The 25,156-nt window shown below is 49.0% G+C and overlaps 1 protein-coding gene across 2 annotated transcripts in view; it reads right to left on the bottom strand.

Moving 5' to 3' along the window:
• Window positions 1–9,514: 9,514 nt before the first annotated feature.
• The window catches only part of GALNT17 (polypeptide N-acetylgalactosaminyltransferase 17), a 444,121-nt gene continuing 428,479 nt past the window's right edge, over window positions 9,515–25,156 (bottom strand). For both annotated transcript variants that reach the window (XM_060649143.3, XM_060649144.3), the window contains exons 10-11: window positions 11,830–11,997; window positions 9,515–11,106 (exon numbers count right to left, since the gene is read on the bottom strand). In XM_060649143.3, coding sequence (XP_060505126.1) covers window positions 10,978–11,106; window positions 11,830–11,997 — 297 coding nt within the window. In that variant the 3' untranslated portion in view covers window positions 9,515–10,977. The remainder of the gene's footprint in view (window positions 11,107–11,829; window positions 11,998–25,156) is intronic.

Below are 25,156 nucleotides of genomic sequence, written 5' to 3'. Positions count from 1 at the left end.
TTTTGGGTACTAACCCTTTACCAAATATGTCATTTGTAAATATTTTCTCCCATTCCATAGGTTGCCTTTAAGTTTTGTTGATTGTTTCCTTTGCTGGGCAGGAGCTTGTTATTTTGATGTAGTCCCAATAGCTGATTTTTGCTTTTGTTTCCATGATATGTTTCCATCAACTACAGTTGATAATTTATTCAGATTTCCTTTTATTTTATTACTCAATGTCATTTTTATTGAACCAGGATCCCATGCAGGGTACCACATTGCATTTACTTTTCATGTTTCCTTAGGCCCCTCTTGACTGTGACATTTTCTCAGGCAATTCTTGTGTTTAATACCTTGATGGCTTTGAGGAGTAATGTGGTCAGGTATTTTGTAGAATGCTTCTCTACTGGAACTTGCCTGATGTTTTTCTAATGATTTGATTAGAAATCTAATGATTTCTAATGATTCTGAGTTTTCTTTTCTTTTCTTTCTTTCTTTCTTTCTTCTTCTTCTTCTTTCTTCTTCTTCTTCTTCTTCTTCTTCTTCTTCTTCTTCTTCTTCTTCTTCTCCTTCTCCTTCTCCTGTTTTCTTTGGAGGAAAACAGCAGAGGGAAGTGCCATTTTCATCACATCATATCAGTAGTATGATTTGTGTTGACATTGACCATCACCTGTCTGAAGTAGTGCTTGCCAGTTTCCTCCACTGTCAAGTTATTCCCTCCATCACACTGCATTCTTTGGAAGGAAGCCACATGTAAGGAGTAGGGGGTTATGTTCTCCCTTTGTTAGGTGAAGTATCTACATAATCGACTCGGAATTCTATACCTGAAATATGCCTCTTCCTATGGAGAAAATTTAAAACCACAATTGCTTCCTCCCTTCTCAGTGCTAGACCTCAAGTAAACCTGTTGCCTTTGTCTGAAATAAACACTGGGGAATGCACATTTTTACTTTGCCCACGATTAAATATTAAGCAATGTGTTTTTTTTTTTTAAAGAAACGATGTGCTTTATTTTCCTTTTCATGAGTCATCCAGTTAAATAAACTGGGAACTGTCAAGTCCGGTCCACCTCTTCACAAGTGACACGTAACAAGTACAGCTTTCATCCCCCAGCTGTCATGCGCATCTCTGTAAAAAAAAAAAGAAAGCTCTCTGACACCCACTTCTGACAGCACACAGCTCACATTTTTACCAACAGTGGAGGCTGGGACAGGGAGCCATCAGAAGACTCAGCTGAGGACAGTGGAGTCACATAAGCACAGGACTGGCAGTAACATTAGGGGCCATCTCGTCTGCTTGAACCTCTCTAGGGGTGGAACTCACGCCCTTCTGAGACCCACCCCCCCCCCCCCATTCCAGCTTTGGGTGCGTGGCTCTGTTTAGAAAGCGGATTCTTACACTAAACTCAAAGCCATAGCCTGGCTTCCATCCGTTTAGCCTCATTCTGACTCTCTGGGTCACGAAGAAGAAATCCGAACTGTCTCCCGTGGACATTCTCCCGCCCCGACCCTTGGTGGTCCACTGAGCCCTCAAGGCAGTGACCGTTTCCGTCGCGTTCAACACGCCTCATTTCTTCCTTAATAAGATGTGATTTCCAGGCTCATTACCACCCATTCATTGAGTGGACTCCAAGGTGGCAGGATGAGCGCCGGATTCTTCTGGATTTTCCGCTCCGAGATTCCATTGGAGGTTGCTTTTGGAGATTGCATTGGAATTCTTTTGGAGCTTGCTGACTCCTATGGAGGCAACTGTTAAAGAAAGCTCATTTCATCTTATACTAGCTGCTTGCTAAGCCGTGTCTCCCCTAGCATACATTAGTACCGCCGGCTTTTCGGACCAAAGTGCAGAAACTTCCATTTATTTCATTACGGTTAATCATCTTACAACCCCGTCATGTGTCATAGATACGAAGTTACGGGTAGGGAAGGATGTTAGGAAATGCAACGAATAGTGTTTCAAGGTCTCTCTGGGCGGTGGGATTATTAATGTTATCTTTCTCTTGTTATTACTTACTTGTATTATCTAATTTCTCTCATCAACCATCAATTAATTTGTGCAGCTTGCTCCTGTTCGAATCAGATTCGTTTCCTAGCCTGCGGAGGAGCCTTTGAGCCGTTTCGGGCAGAACTGGCTACTCGTCCCCTGTGACTCCTCAGAGCACGAATTTTGTTGGAACTTCAAGCTGATACAGGGGAGTAGAGGTTTGAGACAGGAGGCCAGCGCCTCTGGCAGCACTGGCTGTTCTCAATCAGCTGCTGCCTCATTGGGACGAAGCTTCCCCCCCGGGGACTGAAGTCAACGAACCTCAGCAGACCCTGGACATCGTGCTGGTGACAGCTTAATCGTCCGCTTCCTCTCGAATCTGCGGGTTTCGTATCAGAACAGAGGCCGCCGAGCACAGCCGCCTGCACGAACGGTGTTGCTTCGTGGTTATGGACACGTGCTTTGGAGCGAGACAGACCCATACCTTCCACTTGCACGCCCCGAGAGGTCAGGACAGGTTCTTAACCTTTCTGAGCCTCGGTGTCTCATCTGTGAAGGGAAGATGGTAGCACCTGCCCAGAGGTCGCTGGGAACACACACACAGCACGTGCTCAGATAACGGTGGTGGATGTAGTTACGGTGATAATCACACTTAGGCGCCCCGCTCTCCGGGCACAAGGCGGGCTCGGTCCGACCAGAAAATTCCCGCCAAGCACACCGGCAGTTCGCACCAGCCCGATGAAGAAACCAATAGCAATCGGAGGAAAGCGATGAAAACCAAAACTACCCAAACTGTATCGGAACCCAAACCAAACCTTCCCGGCCTTTGAGAGAAATACTGAGAAATACTGGCCTGCATTCGCCTGCGTTAACCTCTGGGCGCTTGTGCCCGGCCTCCTCAGGCCTTTGGGTAATTCCTTGTGGGGAAGAATGATCTTTAAAGGGCGCATAATTTAAAATAAAGAAAACCTAGTGGCCTGCGTGGCTCAGTTAAGCAGCCGATTCTTGATAGTAGCTCGGGTTACGGTCTCACGGTTCACGGGATCAAGCCCAGTGTCGGGCTTTGCACTGGCCGCTGAAGCCTGCTTGGGATTCTCTCTCTCTCTCTCTCTCTCTCTCTCTCTCTCTCTCCCTCCCCTGCTTGCTCTCTCGCTCTCAAAAATAAATACATCAACTTAAAAAAAAAAAAAAAAACTTAGAACACAAAATGGAAACAAACCAGAGCAATAAACTCCCCACCAGCACTTACCCACAGCATGGATTCTTTCTTCCTCAGAGGCGGTAACGTTCTTCTGCTAAGCTGTCATCTCTCATTTTTACATCGTAGCTGTCAAGGGCTGAGCCCTGACTGATATGACACCTCTGTGAGATTGTCACAAGCCTGGGTTTGGGGGGGGGGAGCCTCAGAGAGCAGAGGCTCTCCATCTAGGTCAGGGTCAGGTCATAGTCGGGCTGTGGATAGACTGGGCCCAGGGTTGATGGGAGTTTCTGGCCTCCTCTCTCGCCAGGCTCCTACAGGGAGCTGTTTCCTCTAGATCTGTCACCTGTTTCGAGCCTAGCACCATGCTGGTTACTCATTAGGACTTTGGAGGCGTGAACTTGGGCACCAGAACTTGGTTTGGCGCCTTGGGCCAGGATGGGGAGGTTTCATTGTTCTCTGTGTGATTTCAGTGTCAAAAAGTCTAGGGGAACATTTAAACACCACGCGGCCCGTATATTCTTTTTTGTTATCTGCAGGGCTGCATTACAAACACCAGCCTTATAACTAACCAGCGACCGTGCCAAAGGCTTTTGCAGAAACCTCAGCATCTGAAGCTCATGCTGACGTTTATTTGCCCAGTGCCTATTTCACTGTGGCTACCGGAAACCGCCCTTTTCCTGCCTTGCCAGGCTGGATCTGGGATGTGCAAGCCCAGGCTCCCAGGACTGAGGGAGAATGGTTTTATAATGTTAGCTACCAAGGAACTACGTATTCAGTGAAAAGATTAGCCCCCTTCAGCGGCATCTGGGCGGCCCAGTCGGTTAAGCGTTCGACTCTTGACTTAGGCTCGGGCCGTGATCTCACGGTTCGTGGGTTCGAGCCCTGCGTTGGGCTCTCTGCTGTTCACGCGGAGCCTGCTTTGGATCCTCTGCCCCCTCGCTCTTTCTGCCCCTCCCCCACTCATGCTCTCTCTCAAAACTAAATAAACATTGAAAAAAACGAGTCCCAGTCGTACTGCTAAAGCTCCCCAAGACTCTCCAATCTCGCTCTCACCAATGCTTTCCAAAGTCCTGTGGTGCAATTTCTTGCTTCACATCGAAAATTAGAAGAAAAAAAAACAATCCTGTGATTTTTTTTTCAGTTAGGAGGGTTTGCTCTCGTCCACATAGGACACCAAGTTTGGGAGTGACCAAAAGGTGAGCAGCTGGAAAAAAAGCAAGAGCTGGAAACAAGTCCCCTAGGGATGAGACCCATCACAGATCTGCGGGTACCGCGTCCTTATCCAACTTTGCGGAATGCAAAGAGACCCGAGCATCGCTTCTCCAACGGCACCTGCAGGTTCTCGGACTCCTGCAGCTGCAGGACGTCCGTCAGATTTTCAAACGTTGGGTTTTCATTTTGCTAATTGCCTAAAAATTAATACAAGCATCTTCTGAATCAGCTGGGGGGTCAGCTAGCGCCCATCGTGAATTTGGGACAGGGCTTTGAGTCGGTGTCACAACAGCATTGGCACCAAATAGTTCTACAGGAGCTGTCCCAGGTGAAAGAGGAGGAAGGAGCGGAGATTTTGATATCAATGTGTTTGCCCCTCAGGAAAGCCAGTGGAATATGGATTCCTGGAAAGCAGGGTCTCTATCTGCTTCGCTCACGGCTCTACCCTTCGCTACGTCCCGGGTGCTCGCAAATCTGGGCTGCACTAGTGAATGGTGAATAAGTATTTCAAAAACAGCTGGGATACAGAAAAGAGGTGGAATGATCAGGTTATCACAAGACACACGACCTCTGCTAAGGCCGTTGTTACCATCACCGCAGTCGAAGCAGCCGCAACTTAGCGTCAACAGGCCGGGCCGCCACCAGGTTGAATGAATGCTAACGTTAAGTTTTATTGACTCTGTAGATTCGTTTGTATCGACTTGTAAATTTATTTTATTTTATAGCAGTAACAGAGCTATGAGCAAAAGCCATTTTATGTTCATACATATTTGAGAAACACTGCAGTACAAAATAAATTAGGTCAACCCTGAGGGTCTGTGAGAATCTTTTTCTTTTTTTCTTGAGAAGGATTCCGTCCATTAATTTTCTTTAGAAACAGTAGATGAGGGGGCGCCTGGGTGGCTCAGTTGGCTAAGCATCTGACTCTTGATTTCAGCTCAGATCGCCATCCTGTGGTTCGTGAGTTTGAGCCCCGCGTCGGGCTCCGCTCTCGTGGCAGGGAGCTCGCTTGGGATTCTCTGTCTCTGTCTCTCTCTCTGCCCCTTCCTTGCTCTCTCTCTCAAAAATAAATGTAAATAAACATTAAAAAAAGAAAGAAACAGTAGATGAACATTTTTCCACAACATGTACCTAATCCTGCGGCAAAGGGGAGACGGCTTCCCTAGCCAAGAAAGTTAACCATTTCGCTGGATGGCAGAGGTGAACTCTGTCCACAGATAAGACTGGAACACAGGCTGTTTTTCTCTCAGCTATAACTGGCCCTGTTAAAACTTCAAGGTAGGGCACTGGCTTTAAGGCGCATTGTGGATTTTAAGGGACAGTTGATCTTGTCAGAGCTCCAAGGGTGGGCGGTGGGAGGAGGTTACTGAGATGTGGCCTTGGCTTGGCTCACCATCAGAATGAGTTTTCCGCCCTAGAACAAGCTGTTTACGGAGTCGGTACTAAGTGCTTAAGGTAAGTGGGCATCCAACGAAAGAGTGAACGAGATGATGTTTGATCTTGGTGTTTTATGAAGCCTCTATTTGTTATGGATGACGATAAGAGCTAGCCGGGTCTGACAGTCTCGTGTTGTGTTACCATCGGCAGCACCAATGATCCCTGTTTGGCTTCCATAGTTCCTCAACTTGGCTCTCTGTGCTCGGGCAGTGTGGAGAGCCCCCGTCAACAGGCAGCTGATTAATTCGAGCTGGAAGCGTGCTTGCAAGAGCCATCAGCTGGGCCCTCTTTGGGGAAAGAACACTGAAATCTGTTAAAAGATCCCCATTTGTGCTGATGGGAGTAGGCCCCACTTCATGACTGCCCAATACCTAGTGTCTATGTTCTTTCAAAGATAACCTTTAATGGCTAAAGACCAAGATATTCGCCGTCTTTTAGCTCCTTCTGCCTTTTCTCTCTCTCTCTTCCAAGAAGCCTTAAAACGCAAACCAAAGGATCAGTGTCCAAATATAACTGTCGAACTGAACTGAAATGGGCCTCTGGAGTTTGGGGCCCACCACCGATTGCCAACACGTGGTCTCGGGAACTTGCTTGATAAGTGAGAAAGCAGAGTGGCCAAGAGACTCAGATTCACGATTTGGGCAAGAGGAAGGGCAACTGATTAGGAGCTGATGACCTGCCAGCCCAACCGCTGATCTGGAGCCTGGACTGAAACAAGAGGCTAAGGTGCCTTTCATGACTTATCAGCCAATGACTTAGCATTGCCTTATCAGCAGTGACTTATCATAGCCAAACTATGGAAGGAGCCCAAGCGTTCATCCACAGATGAATGGATACACACACACACACACACACACACACACGCACACACACACACTGGAATATTCAGCCATAACAAGAAAGAAATCTTGCCATCTGAAACAGAGATAGAGCTACAGACTATAATGCCAAGCAAGATAAGTCAGAGAAAGACAAGCACCATATGATTTCACTCATACGTGGAACTGAAGAAACAAAACAAACTAGCAAAGGGGGAAGAAAAGGAGAGAGAGGAGAACCAAGAAACAGAGCCTTGAGGATAGGGGACAAACTGATGGTTATCAGAGGGGAGGTGGGTGGGAAGCATGGGTGAAATGACTGATGGGGATTAAGGAGGGCACCTGTCGTGATGAGCACAGGGTGATGTATGGAAGTGTTGAATCACTACATTTTACACCTGAAGCTAATATAGCACCGTTGGTTAGCGAAACTGGAATTAAAATAGACGCTTAATCGGGGTGCCTGGGCGGCTCAGTCGAATAAGCATCCGACTCTTGATCTCGGCTCAGGTTATGATCTCGCGGTTCATGAGATAGAGCCCTGCATCGGGCTCTGTACTGATAGCATGAAGCCTGTGTCAGATTCTCTCTCCCTCCCACTCTTTCTGCCCCGCCCCGCCCCGCCCCTCCTCGCATATGCGCATGCTCTCTCTGGGCCTCCTGGTTTCCTGCACAAGCTCCCGGCCTCTCCCAAGCCCATCCCCTGGGGGACCGTCATTCCGGGGTGGGTGGGGGAACGGGGGCAGTTGGCAGGGCTGTCCTGCAACCTTTCTCAGAGCAGCAGTCCCAAGCAAGGTGGAAGGAGAGAAACAGCGTGATCAGGGACAGCTCACAAGACAGCCCTGGGGGAGTCGCCTGCTCTGGCCGGGCCTGACTTCTGCCATTTGCGAAACCGGGATGCTATTCAAGAATGGCGGGGAAAATATATGAGATGGAAAGGAATGGCTTCAGGAAACCAAGCAAAAGGGCTTGGAGTGGGTTAACAGGGCGGCTTCCGGCCCAGACTGTGCTTTCTCAGCCTTCCGCATTTCTCCTTCTCTGGCCACCGGAATAAGAATAAAGAACACATTTGAGAAATAACACATATAGATTCAAAGACATCTGTGGTGGGGCTTGGGCATGTGTCAGCAATACCATCTGTGATGTTTTTGCCATATAAACAGAGAGGGGAACTTAGAGAAAAGCAGAAGAAATTGTCACCAGACAGGGGCACGGGGGCACAGGTGAGGGACTAAGCAGACAAGAGGGGTGTGTGGAGCAAAGGCTGTCGGGGCTCAACTCCCTGTGCATCATCCCCCCTGCAAGGGCTGGGGGTGACGGAGGTATGGGGATACAGACGGTGCCAACGCCCAACACCTGCTGAAGGCGTGTGAGATGCCCCTGGAGCCGGACGTCTGGAGCTGATGCCACCGCGCAAAGATGTGGGGCTCCGGACCTTCCAAAGTCCTCCAAAGGACTGGACACAAGGCTCCCTCAGGGCCCTGCTGCTTTTTTCTCTCCTCCCTCTTTAACTTTGCTCATTCCTCCTCTCTGCCTTGGTCTCTGATCCCCCACCCCCCCCCCCCCCCCACCTCCTGCCCTGTGGCGCAAAGAGGGTGCCGTCCTGGGATGCTGGCCTCACGCTCGGGCCAGTTTCCCCAGGGGCCCCAGTCTTTGGGAGGTAACCCAGGTGAGTGCTGACGGCAGGTGCTGATATAAACGGACAGCCCAGGCCTCCCGGATGCTGGACCCAAGACTCGGGGCCCATGCGCTGGTGTTCGGAGGCAGAGAGTGTCCCACGGTCCTGCACCAGCACCACTACCCTCCCCCACAAACACACATAAATAAGCCAACCCCAACATCCTGTCCTGCTGCGTGTGACACTGAAGAAGAGTACTTCACTCTGGTAAGTTCCAGGATCCTTGCTGCCTTGTATTCTTAGGGGTTCGGCTTGGAGTACCAAGGACCCCCACATCCAGCGAGCGTGTTTGAGCCCCAGAGGGTGTGGGTTCCTGTTCCGACAGAGAACTGAGCAGGCCTCGAGGCTTACTTTGGTTTGAGGCCATTTGGCCCATTTCCTGTAGAATGAAGGATCATCCCTGGTGCCCTCCCAGGCCTCCCAGGCCTCCCTGGGCATCCCAGGCCCTACCTGGTGCCTCACCGGGATTTGGGATCAAAACCTCAGCAAATGGTAAAACAGGATGATTCCTTCTTCATATTTGTACTTTCAGACCCACACAGAGGGACTATGGGGCAGTCAGGGTAGGACTCCTCCCCCAAGGCATCACACTGTGATATTATCCCTTGAGCCCCGTGGGAACCTGCAGACCTTCAGCTCTTTTCACTTCACGGTCACCCCGAGACTCCAGCATTTTCCATCAGCACGCTCCTGGACCCTGATTCTCCTAGAACCCGAAAGAAACATGGCAACTGCCATTGGTGCGCGTGTCTGTGTTTTGTGTGACGTCAAAGAAGACGGACCTTCTGGGCTTCTTCGAAGGGAAGAGGGACTGTCACAGCTGAGGGGACCCCTGACCGTGCGTCCCATACCCGTTTCCATGATGGAAGGCCTGGAATCTTTAAAGATTTCGCTTTGCCACGAGCAGGAGGGGCTCGGCCAGGTCACCTCAACCCTCCTCCCCTCTTCCGCTTCCTGCACCAGCCTGAGCCTCCTAAGCTGGGGTCCACAAGGGGGTTAGCACACGAGCACCAAAATGTCAGGTTCTGTCCTGTTTCAAGGGGTGAGTGCAAGGGCCGACCGGCTTTGTCTCAGCCTCGCGCTGCGAGCGATGGCTTTTGCTTACAGTAAGACCAAACCCCCCACCCGAGAGAGCCCTCTGCCATGTTCCAGGAACTCCCCCCCAAACCCCGGGCTCTGGAGGAACCAGGAAGCAAACAAGGCTGCTTGGGGGAGTGCTCACATGTATTTATTTCACAAGGGAGGAATTGGGGGAGGGGGATCACCAATAAGATGCCACCAAATGAGACACTGTGAACCCCAAACTGGGCAACTACAGGATTTGGTTCTGGGCAGGGCTTGGCCCTTGGGGACAGCATGAGGGACAGAGAGGGACCTGGGAGAAGGGACAGCCTTCCATCTGGGGCGCCACATGGGGCCAGGCTGGGCCGCGTCCTCCTGGCCACAGATGCGTGGCCAACCCCCCACGCTTCCGGCAGCCTCGCCCTGATCCAGGTGAGCGACGAAGCGGCAAGCCCGAGGCCACACTCTGACACCCGCTCTATCACACACTCGGAGGCGCACGCCCAGACACACACATGCACGCGCACACGCACACCACGCAGGCACACACACTCGTAGGCATGCACACGCGTCCATATATTAACTCTGATTTACAAGTGCACCCTAACCAGAGGGCAATCGAAAACAATTATTACTCTGCAGAGAGGAATCGACTGCCTTCTCCCCTGTCAGCCAGCAGAGCATGGGGTGAGAGGAGATGAACCCGGAGCATTTTCCAGGGTCCTGCCCTCACCCCGCCCCACCCCCCGTGCTGTGCTGGCCTCAGTCCTAAAGCTCCAGGTGGAGGCTCCCATGGCAGCCTCCCTGGTCATGAGTCAGGGCCCCCTGGTCTCCGGAGGGCAGAGCCGCCCTGGCCCGGCTCCAGCCCGGAGGGCCCCTCACAGCCATGACCTCCCTACGTGCTCAGCCTCTTTCTGTGTCTGGCTCCCTGCGGACACGGGCAGAGCAGCTGGCCCCGGAACACGAGAGCCTAGCGCCCTGGTGACCGTGGAAGCATTAATTCCTTCCAGGCCATCTAAGGGAGGGTCCAGAAAAGTCCAGGGCCGTAGCCGCCAAAGCCGTCTGCCGCTAAGGGTTGGGGTGGAGGCTGCCTCGGGCTGCAAATGGGCATCGGGGCAGAGGCAACCTCCAGGGAAACGGAGTCCCAGGGCCTGACTGCCTCCTCTGAGGAGGGGCAGATAGGACGTGACTGAGCGCCACCCCCCACCTTGCCGAGGGGCGGGGTGGCACTCAGAAGCTGCTGCAGCTGCAAGAGACGAGGACGAGGAGGGGCCCCTGCCGGTCCCAGTCCTGATTGTGGCTGCGAAGACGACGAGGAGGACGTGGGGGGTTCACTCCATGGTACGAGGTCCACATCCAGGCTGCAGAAGACACGGCTCCCGGGTTCCCAGAGAAGGGTCGGGGGGCTTTTCCAGGGGGCACGAACCTCACGGCAGCTGAGCGCCCACTGGGGACACCAAGTCTCCATCCGGGGCCCCTGGAGAAGCCCCGGAAGGGCTGCTGAGCCCCGGCTGGCTCCTCGCTGTCTCTTCACCAGTGCGGCTGGCCCAGAAGACGGGCAGACCTTGTCCCGGGGGCCAGGCTCCGGGGGCCCCTGCTCCTCCCCGCTACTTGATCGAGTTCTTAATCGTCCACCTCTGCCCCGTGCAGCTGCGGAGGATGAGGTCGATGCCAGCCAGGCCCCGGTTCTCCACCTCGAGGCAGCGCCCCGTGCCCTTATTCATGATGGCTCCGTTCTAGGTAAAAGGCGGAGAGACAGATGGAGACATAGACAGGGAGACATAGACACAGAGAACGGAAACAGATCGGCGGAGACAGAGATATAGAGAATAAGACCGATAGAGAGAGAAAGAGAGGGATCAGACCATGAGAGGAAAAGAGGCCGAAAGGCAGAGAGAGAGAGAGAGAGAGAGAGGGAGAGAGACAGGGACAGAGAGACAGGGAGAGAGACAGAGAAAGAGGCCTGGCGCGTGGCCTCTCCTGGGGAACAGTCCCACCAAAATTGTTTGCCCAGGGGGAGGGACCATCCAGAAACCCCGAAGTCAGAATGGCCATCGGCTTCACCAAGTCTGAATGGCTGAGCCAGGGGACCGGCCCCGATGGGCGACGGTGTGGGAATGCAGAATTTGCAGGGATATTCCAGGTGTGGCTTTCTCAATCGCAGCGGCTGTAGACACTTAGCAGATTTCAGGGACATCGCCCACACTCCCCTCCCGAGATCTGCCGGAGCCCAGCCGGCCTGGTGCTGCCGAAGGGACCCGGGAAGCTGTCCCAGGTGGAAGGTCCCCGCCACCGCCGGCTCCCCCCCCGGACGTGCCCTGGGTTCACGAGGCCGGCCCGGGGCTGGAGACCTTTGGTGTGCTTTCCTGGGCACCGTTCCTTGGGGAGGTCAGACTTCCCTGTGGTCTGCAGCAGCCTTACCTGCTCTGGGGTGCTGGCCCTTCCCAGGGGGTACCCACCTGGATGAAATTCCAGCGCTTGTACAGGCTGCTCTTGACTTTGTCACAGTCGAGGAGCTGGGGCAGCCGACTCTTGGAGTTGTCCACCAGGCAGCGGGTGTCAGGGAGGAGCGTGGTGGTCCCCAGGGCTCCCAAGTGCAGGAAGCCCTCCTTGGTGTAGCGGGCAAGCTGGGGAGAGAGCAGACGAGAGGTGGGGACAGGGGGCTCGGGCCCGCACGTCTCATCCAGGCCTCTGCCAGTGCCGCGGTCCTGGCCACCAAACACGCAATTCACAGGCGAGCCCTGCTCAGGAAGCCCCCTCCCTGGCTGGATCCTGCTCCCCCAGGGCCGGTCTGATTTTCTTCTAAGCATGCCCTCGGTCAGCGTCTCTGGATTCTAGCCTTCTGCTCAGCAACACGGGGGGAGCAGGGATCAGTAAAAGCACAGGACATCTGATTTCAAAGCTTGGCTCTGCTTCCAGCTGGCGGGGCCCCCTCGAAGCAGTCACTTAACCTCTCTGAGCCCGCGTTTCCTCCCCATTTGTAAATTGGGATTAGTTCATTCATTCCACCCTGCTGTAAAGTGCCCAAAGAGGCAGCTCACCAAAAAAGAAACACATTAAAAAGCATTCAACCTGATAGGTGTTAAAATACATAAACTAAAACGGCAACGCGATACCGCATTGAAAAAAAACAACAGCAACAACCCTATTCCCGTGTTTTCATGGTTAACAGAAAATGGGCTGGAGCGGGGGTAAGTTGCTACAGCCGGTCAAAAAGGGAATTTCAAAATATAGACTCCATGCTGTTAAAATGTTTTCTTCTTTTGACCCAATAAATTCCCCTTCAGACATCCATCCCAAGGTAACGATCGCAACCGCAAACACGAGTTCACGTCTAGGGTCTTTACTGCACCATTATTTACAGTGATGAAAAAGCAGAAGCGTCCTAAATGTGCGACACAGTCCTGGCACTTGCTGCCTGCTCCACGCACAGCAACAAATCCTGGGGGATTGTGGTAGATTGCCAAAACAGCCACATCCTTCACTCCTTCCTTCTATACACCCTGGGCACTGTGACTTTTAGAGCCACGTGGACTCTATTTCCCCATCCCTTGAAAACCGGCGACTTGCTCTGGCCCACAGAACACAGCGGAAGGGAGGATGTGCCACGTGCTGGACTAGCCCTTTAGCCTTGCATGTTTCTACCCTCTTGCTCTTGGAAACCTGCTGCCACCCTGGCAGCAAGCTCTGGATGGCCTGCCAGAGGAGGAGAGACAGGTGGCCCAACCAACAGCCAGCCAACCACCGGACAAGTGGGTGAGGTTGTCCTAGATTCAGCAGCCCTCGGCCGGCCTCCTGGCCGCCAGGAGATGTGTGAATGAGCCCAGCTGAAGTCAGCCGAGCCTGGTCCAGATCACAGAACCGTCTGGCTGACCTATAGACTCATGGGCAACGATAAACCACTAAGTTGGAGTAGTTGTTACGCAGCAAGAGCTGACTGATACACAGATGCTGTTGCCTATCAACCCTTCCCGCGGCGGGGCCCATGCTACTTCAGTGGCCTCCCTCTCCCGTTCATCCATGTTGTTTATAATCCTGGATACCAACTTTTGAGCGAATGCATCCATCTGTCTTTCGCACTCTTTTGGGGGCCAGAGACTGCATCTAATTAATTTCATTCCTTGCTGGGGGAAAATGACAAACCAAGTGCTCAAAACGTGTTTGTGGATGTGTATCAACGTGGTGAACAACATCATTTAAAAGACGCGGCCATGTCTGTTCGTTTAAACTCCAACAGGCATGTTTTGAAGAGTTCTCTGTGTGCCCAGCCTGGGAACAGGTTTCTGGGAATGTAAGGATGGGGCTATGTTCCCCCTGAGATAACGCCAATGCAGGCTGGTGAGGGCAATGAGACAGGAAAATACATCTCTCATTTTTGCTCTCACGTCCTAGGAGGTGGGCAGGGGCAGGAGTGAAGATCGTTAATATACAGCTGGTGCTGAATGAATCAAAAAACAAAATGACCAGCTTGTGTGTATTAAAGGCATACCCTGCACCATTTCTAAGCATCTCGCAGAGGATAAAGAACGTAATTCGTACGACAACTCTGAGATAGGTTTCTACTGCTCTCCGCATTTTAAAGACGAAGAAACTGAGGCATGAGGACATTTGGTCACCTGGCAAGGTCCTGGCCTCTCTCCTTGGGACACTAGAGACCCGATGGTTGGCCGCCCTGGGCCAGAGCTGGGCAGCAGAAGGGCCTCCTCCTACGTGACCCTGGGCTCCTCCAGAGAGCCTGGGCGTTTCTGGTCAGGAACGGAGCAAGGAGGCAGCTCTGCTCAGTGCCTCTTCTCCAGGGGACGGGATTTTCTGCAGGGGTCCTCATTCCTGAGGACAACCACTCAGAAACCCTTTGCTTTGAGCACCAAAGGAGAGCCCACCTGGTGCCCTCTGAAACAAGTGACAGGGGCTTTATTAAGTGCCCTTGTGAGAGATGCGGGTAACGTGTGCTTTAAACCCAAATTAGTTCCAAATCAGAGTGATTGTTAGAGGCAAAAAGATAAAATCAGAAGCCCTCCTCACCCCTCCCTAAACAATGTCTCTCTGAATATACTCAAATTCACCAAATGCAAAGTGATGAATGACAGCAGGCTGCCTTTATGTTCAGGGGAAAGATATACACAGCTGCTTATTGAAATTATGAATCAATCTATTATCCAGCAGGCAAATGAACAGTGCTAAGAACATTAATTAACTGAGCATATCTGTGACCCAGATGTTTAAAGAGCGAAGCTAAATGCCACCAGGAGTCAGAGGCTCTCTTTTCTGAGGGTCTGTGAGCAAAGGACGAGATCCTAGCCAGTAGGACCTGCAAAGGCCAAGTGCCAGCCCTAAGGGAGTTGGGCAGGGAGGGTTGAGGAGGGTCCTATAGGATTTCCAATCTGGGGGAAGGTGGCTTCCCAAGCCAAAGACCCATACGAGGAGGGAACAAACAGAGGCTCTGTGGACCTGGCCAAGGGGCCAGGGTCGTGGGAAGGGGACCGTGGTCTGAAAGGACGATGGTACTAAAGTTATGCCAACAGATCTCACACTGCTTCTCATGCACGTGGTGCGTGTCTGGACCTCATGCCGACCACATCCTCCTTCTTGTCTCAGTCCCGGATCACGAGTCTTTGTGGTGTCTTTGGACCACTGTCTAGTCCACCTTCCAGCTCCCCAGACATGATATTCCTTCCTTAAGGACCTCTGTTCCGCCTCCAAGGCTTTGCTCCAGCTGTTTCCCTGACTAGAAAAGTTATTTACTGGCCCTCCTCTAGAATATTCTGTCCTCAACTTTCCTAGACTTCAGGGCGATTCTCTCCATTCCACAGGGTCTTCTGTAACTCTCCCACCCCCACGGCATCTCCTCTCAAGTCTTTGGTGCAACATGATCTGGTGTCTCCCTCCAAGGTGGTGTGGGAGTATCTCATTTTCTTCTTGACCATACTGGGTACCCATGGACCAAGTGATGGATATTTGGGCTTTTTTCTACTTTTTGGCTATCATGAATGATACCACTATGAACATTCCCATATAAGTTTTTGTGAGGCATAGGTTTTCAATTCTCTTAACTATATAACTAGAAGTAGAAATGCTAATTGTTGGGTCATATGGTAAATTGGTGCTTAACTTTTCGAGGAGTTGCCAAACTATCTCAAAGCAGCTGTACCAGCTTACGTGCCCAGGGTTCCAATTCATCCACATCCTGGCCAACTCTTGTTATTGTCTGTTTTTCTTTCCTTAAAAAAAAAATTCTAGTCATCAACTGGGTGTGGAGTGGTATCTCATTGTGGTTTTGATTTACATCTCCCTAATAACTAATGCCATCGAGCATTTTTTCATGTGCTTACTGGCCACTTTGTAGATCTTCTTTGGAGAAATGTCAACTCAGATATTTTGCCCATTTTTTTTTCATGGACAAATTGTCCCTTTTTTGTTGAGTTGTAAGAGTTCTTTATATATTCTGGATGCCAGATCTTTTTCAGGTATATGTATGAGTTCATGTATTTTCTCCCAGTCTGTGGGTTGGTTTTCCACTTTCTTGAGAATGTCCTTTGAAGCACAAAAGTTTTTAATTTTGAGGAAGTTCAATTTATCAGTTATTTTCCTTTGGTTGCTTGTGCTTTTGATATCACGTCCAAGAAACACTGCCAAACCCAAGGTCACGAAGATTTACCTCTACGTCTTCTAAGAATTTTAGAGTTTAAGCTCTTACCTTTAGATCTTTGATCCATTTTGAGTTAATTTCAAATATGAGGTAAGGTATGGGTCCAGATTTGTTCTTTTTCAGGTGAATATTTATTGTCCCAAGATCATTTGTTGAAAAGACTATTCTTCCCTGTTGAATTGTCTTGTCATCCTTGTTAAAAAAAATTGATTATAAATGTGAAGGGTTATTCCTGGACTCTCAGTTCTGTTCCATTGATCTATGTGCCTATCCTTATGATAGCATCAGAATGGCTTGATTAGTATGGCTTTGTAGTAAGTTTAAGAATTGGAAGTGTGGGGGGAATCTACCCCCAAAACCAAGAGCACACTGTACACACGGTATGTTAGCCATTTTGACAATAAATTATATTTAAAAAAGAGAATTGGAAGTGTGAGTCTTCTAACTTTGTTCTTTTTCAATATTGTTCTGGCCACTCTGGGTCCCTTGCATTTTCACATGCATCTTAGGATTATCTTTTCCATTTGTGCAAAAAAGGGAGTTGGAATTTTGATAGGTAATGCACTGAATCTGTAGATTAACTCAGGGAGTACTGCCATAACAGCAGTTAAGTCTTTCCATCGAAGAACACAGTGTATATATTTTTTTATTTAGGTCTTCCATTTTTTCCACAATGTTTTGTAGTTTTCAGTGTACAAGACGTATACTTTTTTGGTTAATGTATTCCTAAGTATTTTATCTTTTTTGATGCTACTGTCAATGATATTGTTTTCTTAATTTCCTTTTTGGAATGTCCATTGCTAGTGCAAGCAGGGTCTTTAATATATCTCTGTGAACCACAGGCAGCCACCCTGGTACCTCCTGGTCACTCAGGACTGCTGGCTCTGCAGGTGCCCTTGGCTCCTGCTTCCACAGGGTCAGGGCCAGGTGCCGACTGCCTACACCCGCTGCGGACCCATATTCCAATGGTGCCCCAAGTCATCTTATCATTTGCCTCACGTGACTCTGCCAGCCCGCATCCTTCCCATCCCCAGCAAGGTCTAGATTCTTAAAATGTGCCTTCATCCTAACCTGTAGCGTGGTGTCTTGGGCCCTCACTGGTCAAGGGGATTTTTGCCTCTCACTTTGTGGAGAAGTTACCTTCTCTACCCTTCAATACTTCCCTTCCTTCACATTTGCTCATTTCCTCCAGCTCCGTCTCCTCCTGGCTCCGTGGGTACCTTAAGTCATTATTTCTCCCTTCTCCTTCATTTCTTCCAAGCTGCAAGCATAACCAGATCTTTATGCCCAGAAAATCTCCAGTCACAGCTTTCATTCTCCTTATTTTGTTCTTGGTTTTCTGCTCTCTCTTTCCTTAGTGCCTTACAATTTGGCTGCTACCACCACTCTGCATTGACATTGCTCTCTTGAAGGTCAACAGGATTCATTAATTACCAACTTCAATTGTTTTTTCTTAGTCTTTCTATGGGGCACCAACTGTGGGCCAGACACTACGCAGGGTGCAGGTGAAACCACCTCTCCTGGAGAGCCTGCCATTCTACACCCACTCTCCTGGAAAGCCTGCCATTCTGGGGCCTATCAGTGGCATCTATACGCTAACTTGGCTAATTGCGCCAAGTTTCTATCTCAGAACCAAACTTTCTCCTCAATTCCAGATTTGTCTATCTAACTCACCACTGGACATACCTTTGGGGCTCTAATAAACATTTCAGATTTATAGGATCAAAACAGTATTGGTTCTATCTTGGTAATGAGAACTCCATCCTTCCAGTTGCTGGGTCCAAACACTTTGGCTTCGTCCTCGCCTCTTCCCCTGACCCACCATATTCAACCATTAGCAAACTACACTCAGATTTCACCTCCACTGCTACCTCGCTGTACCCAGCTACATTTGTCTCTTGACTAAATTAGTACAATGACCTCCTAATTTGTCTCCCAGCTCTCACCCTTGCCTCCCTTGGTCTTTTTTTTTTTTTCAATATGGCACTGGATTGCCATATTAACTATCAATGATTGCTTTTAAAATATTACATTGTTTAAAATTATGTTATTTCAAGTTGGAGTCAGGTCAACATCCTCCAAAGGCTTCCCATTTCCTTCAAAATAAAAGTCAAATCCTTACAAAGGGCTACAAAGACCCAATGCAACCTAATAATAGCTGCTTGTGCTCAACTTCTACCACTGTACCCTTTGCTGACTCCACTCCAGCCACACTGGCTTCCTTGTTGGTCCATGAACAGGCCATACTTGTTCCTGTTCAGAGTCTTTGCATTGGCCGTTCTTCTCTCTTGAATGTTCCTTCCCCGGTATTTGAATGGCTCACTCTCTCACCTCTTCCAAGTTCCTGCTTAAATGTCATCTTCTTGACCATCTTACTTAAAATTTCACCCTCACCATGTATTCTATATCCCTTTTCTTGCTTTATATCCTTCCAAGCACATATTGTCTCCTTATAGATGATATCTTCTCCTTATTTATAGGGTTAGTTGTCTGGCTCCATCCAGTAGAATGTGAGAGGCATGAGACAGAAGTTTTGTCTTTTTTGTTCATGGCTGTATCCCCACCTCTTAGAAGGATGCCTGCACATAGTAGGCACTTGATAAATGCTGTTGACATCATGAATGAGTGACACTGTACTCGTCTTCAAGGAGCTCGCAGCTTACTCAGGGAGGCAGGCAAATAAAGAGGTGAGGATGACAGTGTGACATAATGTGATGAAATATGCTAAGTGGGCTCTTATAGCCAGAGCAGAAGAGGCCCTGATTCAGAAAAGGGAGGTCAGAAAAGGCATCCGAGAAGAAGGGGCATTTGAGTGAAGATTGAAGAGTGGGCATTGTTGGGAGTCAGCCGAACAACTGAGTAGGAGAGGGCAGATCAGATCAGACAAGGTGAGCACATATCCAAAGGCCTAGAGACCAGAAGAAATGCAGTGTTTTGGATGATCTAGGCATAGCTCACCATGAGGGAGCGTGATGGCTGTGATGGGGCAGAAGCGGGGAGGTGGGAGAGAGTGCAGATGAGACTGCATTATGTGGACACATGGTGCTTAGGGATTGGGGCTTTTTCTTGAGGAGCCACCTGACTTGTGGGAAAACCACACTGGCTGCCAAATGGGCAATGACCTGCCACGGGACATGATGGGAGGCGAAGGGGCTGATGAAGGTCTCAACTCAAGTGGTTGCACGGAAAGAGGGGAGAAGATAACAGATGTGAGAGGAGCACCCAAGCCGAGAAGGATTCTACCATCCTGGTGAGTTTCATGGTCATGAAACAGAACACTTCATTTTTAAGAATCCGTTTTGTGTGGAAGGTGCTTTGTTTAGTTACCCCAGCATCCTGCCCTTTAGGATTGCCTGTTTCCATGCTTTTACTTTCAACCTCTCTCTCCTATGTTTAGATGTGTCTCTTGGAAACAGAATACTCCTGGATTAAAAAAAAAAAACTAGGGTGACAATCTATGTTTTTTAGCCAAAATGTTTAGTCAATTTGTTTTTATTGCACTTAATGATATATATGGCCTTATTTCTACCATCCTTCTTTGTGCTTTCTGTGCATCCAGCCTTCTCTGTTTCCCTTTTCTCCTTTATTTGCTTTAGTTGGGGTTGGTTCAGTTTGATTTGTTTGTTGGAATATTATCATATTTCATTGTTCTCCTCTATGGATTTGGAAATTCTATTCATTTCTATTATTTTACGGTTCACTCTTGAAACTTAATATTAACTACTGAGCAAATTATTCAATATTCTAAATTTTATTTTTTTAATGTTTATTCATTTTTGAAAGACAGAGAGAGACAGAGCACAAGCAGGGGTGGGGCAGAGAGAGAGGGGGACACAGAATCTGAGGCAGGCTCCAGGCTCTGAGCTGTCAGCACAGAGCTGGATGCAGGGCTCGAACCCATGAACCATGAGATCATGACCTGAGCCAAAGTCCGATGCTTAACTGACTGAGCCACCCAGGTACCCTGCAAATTATTCAATATTCAAATGTCTACTCCACTCAATAATATTCAAGGATGTTAGGACACTAAATTCGATCACCTCCTTTTAACTGTTCAGCCTTTGGTTATATTTCCTTGCCCCAATGTAGACATTATTCTTATTACGTAAGAAACGTTTTTTTGTTGTTTTTTTAAAAATTTTTAACGTTTATTTATTTTTTAAACAGAGAAAGACAGAGCATGAACAGGGGAGGGGCAGAGAGAGAGGGAGACACAGAATCTGAAACGGGTTCCAGGCTCTGAACTGTCAGCACAGAGCCCGACGCGGGGCTCGAACTCACGGACCGTGAGATCATGACCTGAGCCGAAGTCGGCCGCTTAACCAACTGAGCCACCCAGGCGCCCCAAGAAATGTTTCTTTGGATTTACTTGTATGTTTATAAATTTCTTTGTTTATAATTCATTCTTTGCTCAGGACACTCTTCTGAGCTCAATCTCCTTCTACAAGAAGAAGTATTTCCTTTGGTGACTATCTGTCATAGGAAACCCTCTCAGATTCTTTATCTGAAAGTGTCTTGGGGTGATTTGTTAATGCAGCAAAAGCTAATGGATACAACCGCTTTTTGTGCAGCTAGCATGGGTTTAAAATGATATTTGTTGTAGCTGATTTAGCATCTGCTTATGCAGCGGTGGGCAGACCCTTCGAAGTATCTAATCTGCTCTGTCGTTGGAAGCTGTCTTCTCACCTTCTGCCCACGTGCTCCCCCACAAAGTCAAGGCCAAGCCACTGTCTGTGGGATTTGCCACCTCAGTACGACGCTCACTGCGACGTTCTAGCGACGCAATCCCACAAAGAGCAGGAGAAGCATGCACTCACCCATCACGTGCTCCACTGAGGAGCCAATGGGTGAAGCTTCCTCCCCTGAGTCGGTAACTGCCCGAAACTTGTTGCCTCTCGCTTCCCCAGTTATGGCCCACAGGCAATCAGCTCCCTGTTATACACCCGTACTCCTGAGCTCTTCCCAGGCTCTAGGTTTGCAAACTTGGGTCATCTTCCCCCCTACGCGCTCCCCCATCCCCAAAGCTACAAGTCTTCCCATTCCCCTCTCCTGTGTTTCCTCCTGATCTCCCACCTCCAGGCCCTGCCAGTTTCTACTTGTCCTTCCTACCCCTGCAGGTTCAAATCCTATCAGTCTCTGCTGCAACCTTCTGTTGCTCTAGTACCCTCTGATTTAAGAATAAACTTTTTTTTTTTAACCATGATCTTCTATTGTAAGTCCCCAGCTTAGCTTTTCAGCTGTAACTCTTGGTTTCTTGGCTCGGTCCAACAGGTGACTTGAGGTCTCTCAAAAACAGCCGGAAGTCTTCCCTGTGTGGACTATACCCCCACCCTACCCCTATCGGATCTCCCCTGGTTCCACAAAGCCCCCGCCCAGATGCGATCTCGTTCAGCTTACCTACTTGTGTGTTCTGTGACATTCCTTGCTATAGCTTTTCGCTGTTGTTGTTGCTGCTATTGTTTTAGGACGGCAGCATCCTACTCGTTTTTATATTGCACAAGGAGTGGGAAAGTATCTTGCAGAAAGCAAACGCTCTATAAATGCCTTTTCAATTGAATGGGATTATTCTAGGTTTGGCTGCTGGGCCCAAGAGGAGAAACGAATGCCATTATCCACAACCCTAGTGCATTAGGAAAAAAAAAAAAAAAAACAACCCTCTGAGCTCAAATACAATTAATTCTCATTTAGCAGAGAAAAAGAATTTTCTATCTGAGATGATCTAAGAGGCACACACAACTATTAACCCACATTGAACAGCCTTGAGGGAAAACTGAAATATCAGGTTATAGCCAAATAAACAAAAACCAGCCAAATGATTGTGGAATGACTCTGGAGCACAGCACAATCCATCGAATTGTCCAGAAAAACATGGCTTGCAATTGCTTTCCCATTAAGGGTCTTTCTCGTCATTTTAAAACCAGGCCTAGTCAGTGCAGAAACACACTGTTAAATGAAAAAAATGCATTTTCCCCAGCTTCTACTCCGGACACAGGGAGACGGGTTCCATCGATTTGAACCTGCTGTAGGCTGAATGCATTTGTTTGCTGCTTGGCCGAAGGAGTGGTTTATGGCGATTACGCGTGCATATGTACATTCTTAAAAACAAACAGACTTTCTCGGTCACTGTCCAGAGTGTGCCTGATCCCAAACTGAATAGGGAAGAAAAATGTCTCCAACTGTATCTCAAGCAGACACATGGTGTTTGGCAGCTGGGGGTGGAGAACGGGGACAGGGGGGATCTTTGGGGGAAATGGAAATGTCGCGTAGCTTGATTGGGAAGGGAGATCTGCAGGCACGTACCCTGTCAAAACTCATCCAAGTGTACACTTTAAATAGATGACGTGTATTGTGCTGATCTTCTACTTCAATAAAGTTGACTTAAAAATCTACCTGGGAGCTTAGAAGGTAGGCGATAGAACCAGATATGTTTTGTGTCGGGGGAGCTAGTTCCTAGGGGACTGGATGGTTCCAAAGGCCTCCCTCTTCAGTCTTCTTCCACCATTAGGACTCATCATGCTTGAAGAAAGCGTTAGATTTCCAGAAAATGCACCGCTACCAAGAACGAACGGAGAAACACATTCATGCCACAAAACCTTGGGGGTGGTTTTCCTGCAGAGACAGGTTGAGGAGTGGAAAGACGAAAGGCATCGCCAGTGGAGGCGGGGAATGGCAGGGTCTGGCCGCCATAACTTTGTGGAGAGAGCTGGGAGCCTTCTGGAATGAGGGCAGCACCAGGATGAGGGTTAGAGGAGCCGAGTGGGAGAGGGGCTGGCAAGCAGGATAGTTCACTCCAATTCCCAGAGATCTGGAGACAACTCCTAAGCATGCCTCCAAAGCTCACCCTGAGTTATAGGAAGCAAAGACTCTATTTTGCAATGAACAGATACATTTCTTTCTTGCCTCTGTGGCGTGACATAGGAAGGTAGGATTGTTATCTGGGTGTAGTGTGGAAATGCCGGCAAACACTTGGCTCCCCTTTTAGCAAGATCTTAATGAAATCTGTCTCACCTTCTCATTTTTGCCAATTGAAACAGGGTTCCTGGCTTTGTGCTGTGTCATCAACGAGGCAGTCTATTATATGGCTAAAGACTTGGACCGTGGAGCCTGCTCTAGAAATCTAAGCTCTGCCACGTAATGGTTTTATGACCTTAGGCCTTAAGCCCTATGAGACTCTATTTCCTCATTTTCAAAATGGGGATAATTTTACAATTTAAGTCATAGGGTAGTTGTGGAATTAAGTAACTTAGTGAGAAGAAGGCATGGGGCATAGGAAGCCCTGTATGTTTTGTTGTTCTTATTCCCCCCTGACCTCATGTGCCAGTTGAGAACTGGGCCTTGTTTCTAATTCACCAGACTTCTTTTCTTTCCGATGGGCTCCCACGTGGCCTCATGGGGCCAGCATTTCCTGGCCTCGCTCCTTCCCGGCACTCAGCCACTCCCAGCTTCCTTCCCGTTCTCTGCCTGTTCTCAGAGAAGTCCAAGGGTTGCTGGCCCAAGAGCCCCGACAATACTTCCGGGAAGCCGAGTACCCCCAGGTGGCTACCTGGACCATTGGGTTCTCTCTGGCTAGGTCTGTGGGTAACTTCTAGTTGGACCCCTGATCCGGAGAAGGCTGGATCCCACAGCAGGGTCTCCTGCTACACTCCTACCCTTCTCTTCCCCACCCCCCACTTCATTCCCCCAGTTTGATCCAGATCTCACATGCCCTTGCCTGGAGTGGACTTGGAGGGGACTCTCAGAACTCAGCTTTACATCTGTAAAGCCACCCCTTTAGAGGGGCAGCAGCATTAAACGTGGAGCCACGCTAGGGTCTGTCCTAGGATCGGTGCTCTGCTCTCTCTTGGTGCACCCTCCCAAAGCCCCATCTGCCTCTCCCACTCTGTCCTCAGCATCTGGTTGGAATGTCCAGCTGCCTGGAGGACATCACTGTGGGGGTTTCCAAGACCCACCCCCCCCCCCCCACAAACTCACACCGCCCCAAACAGAACTCACATCATCCTCCAAAACCCATGTCTCCAATCTCAACAATGGCACCACTATCTACCTCCTGGTGAAGCCAGGGGAGTATCACCTCCAACCTCCCTCACCCCTTCCCTTGACCTCTCCGCCAATAATTCCAGTCAACTAGACCTCTCAAAAGATGTTTTTTTAAAAACTTTTTAGGTCAAAGTCGTTTTAGACTTACAAAAAATTTGCAAATATAGCACGGGGAGTTCCCAGTGTACCTGGCATCCAGCTTACCCGAAAGTTAGTATCTGACATAATCATGGCATGATCACCCAAGCCAGGGAATTCACACTGGTACAATCCTATTGACTAATCCGGAGACCTCCCAGAAACTTCAGCAGTTTCCATCTATGTTTTCTCTTCCAGGATCCCCCACTGCATTCTGTTCTCACGTCTCCTTAATTTCCTCCTATCTGGGATAGCTCCTCAGTCTTCCCTTGTTTTTAATGACCTTGACACTTTTGAAGAGTACCGGGCAATTATTTTGTAGAATGTCCCTCAGTTTGGGTTTGTCCGATGTTTTCTCATGATTAAAGTCATAGTTGTGCATTTTTAACAAGACAAACCACAGAGGTGAGGCTGTGCCCTTCTCGGGGCATCAGATCAGAGGTCTGTGAGGTCTCATTACTAGTGACGTTAACCTTGATCACTTGGTTAAGGCGGTGTCTTTTGGGCTTCTCAACTGTGAAGTTACTATTTTCCCTTTAAAAAGGGAGATACTCAGAAACTGGAAATATCTCCGTTTTCATCATATTTTCACCCACCAATTTTAGCATCCATTGTTACTTCTGGACTTCAACACATATTACTGGTATGACTGCCTCGGGGTGATTTGCACTTCCCACATTCCTTCTGCATTTGCTAAGCAGACTTCTACTGAAGGAAGAGCTATCCTTTCTCTCCATGAGTTTATGTCACTGTGGACTCATGTATTTTTAAAAAGTCATATGATGGAACCACAAAAGGCCCCGAATAGCCAAAGTTATTTTGAAGAAGAAGACCAAAGCAGGAGGCATCACAATCCCAGACTTTAGCCTCTACTACACAGCTGTAATCATCAAGACAGCATGGTATTGGCACAAAAAACAGACAAATAGACCAATGGAACACAATAGAAATCCCAGAACTAGACC

Source organism: Panthera onca, chromosome E3 (assembly GCF_046562875.1).
Source record: "Panthera onca isolate mPanOnc1 chromosome E3, mPanOnc1 haplotype 2, whole genome shotgun sequence".
NCBI classification, from domain to species: Eukaryota; Metazoa; Chordata; class Mammalia; order Carnivora; family Felidae; genus Panthera; species Panthera onca.
Note: the sequence above shows the minus strand (reverse complement) of the source record. Positions and strands in the feature narration are given on the sequence as shown.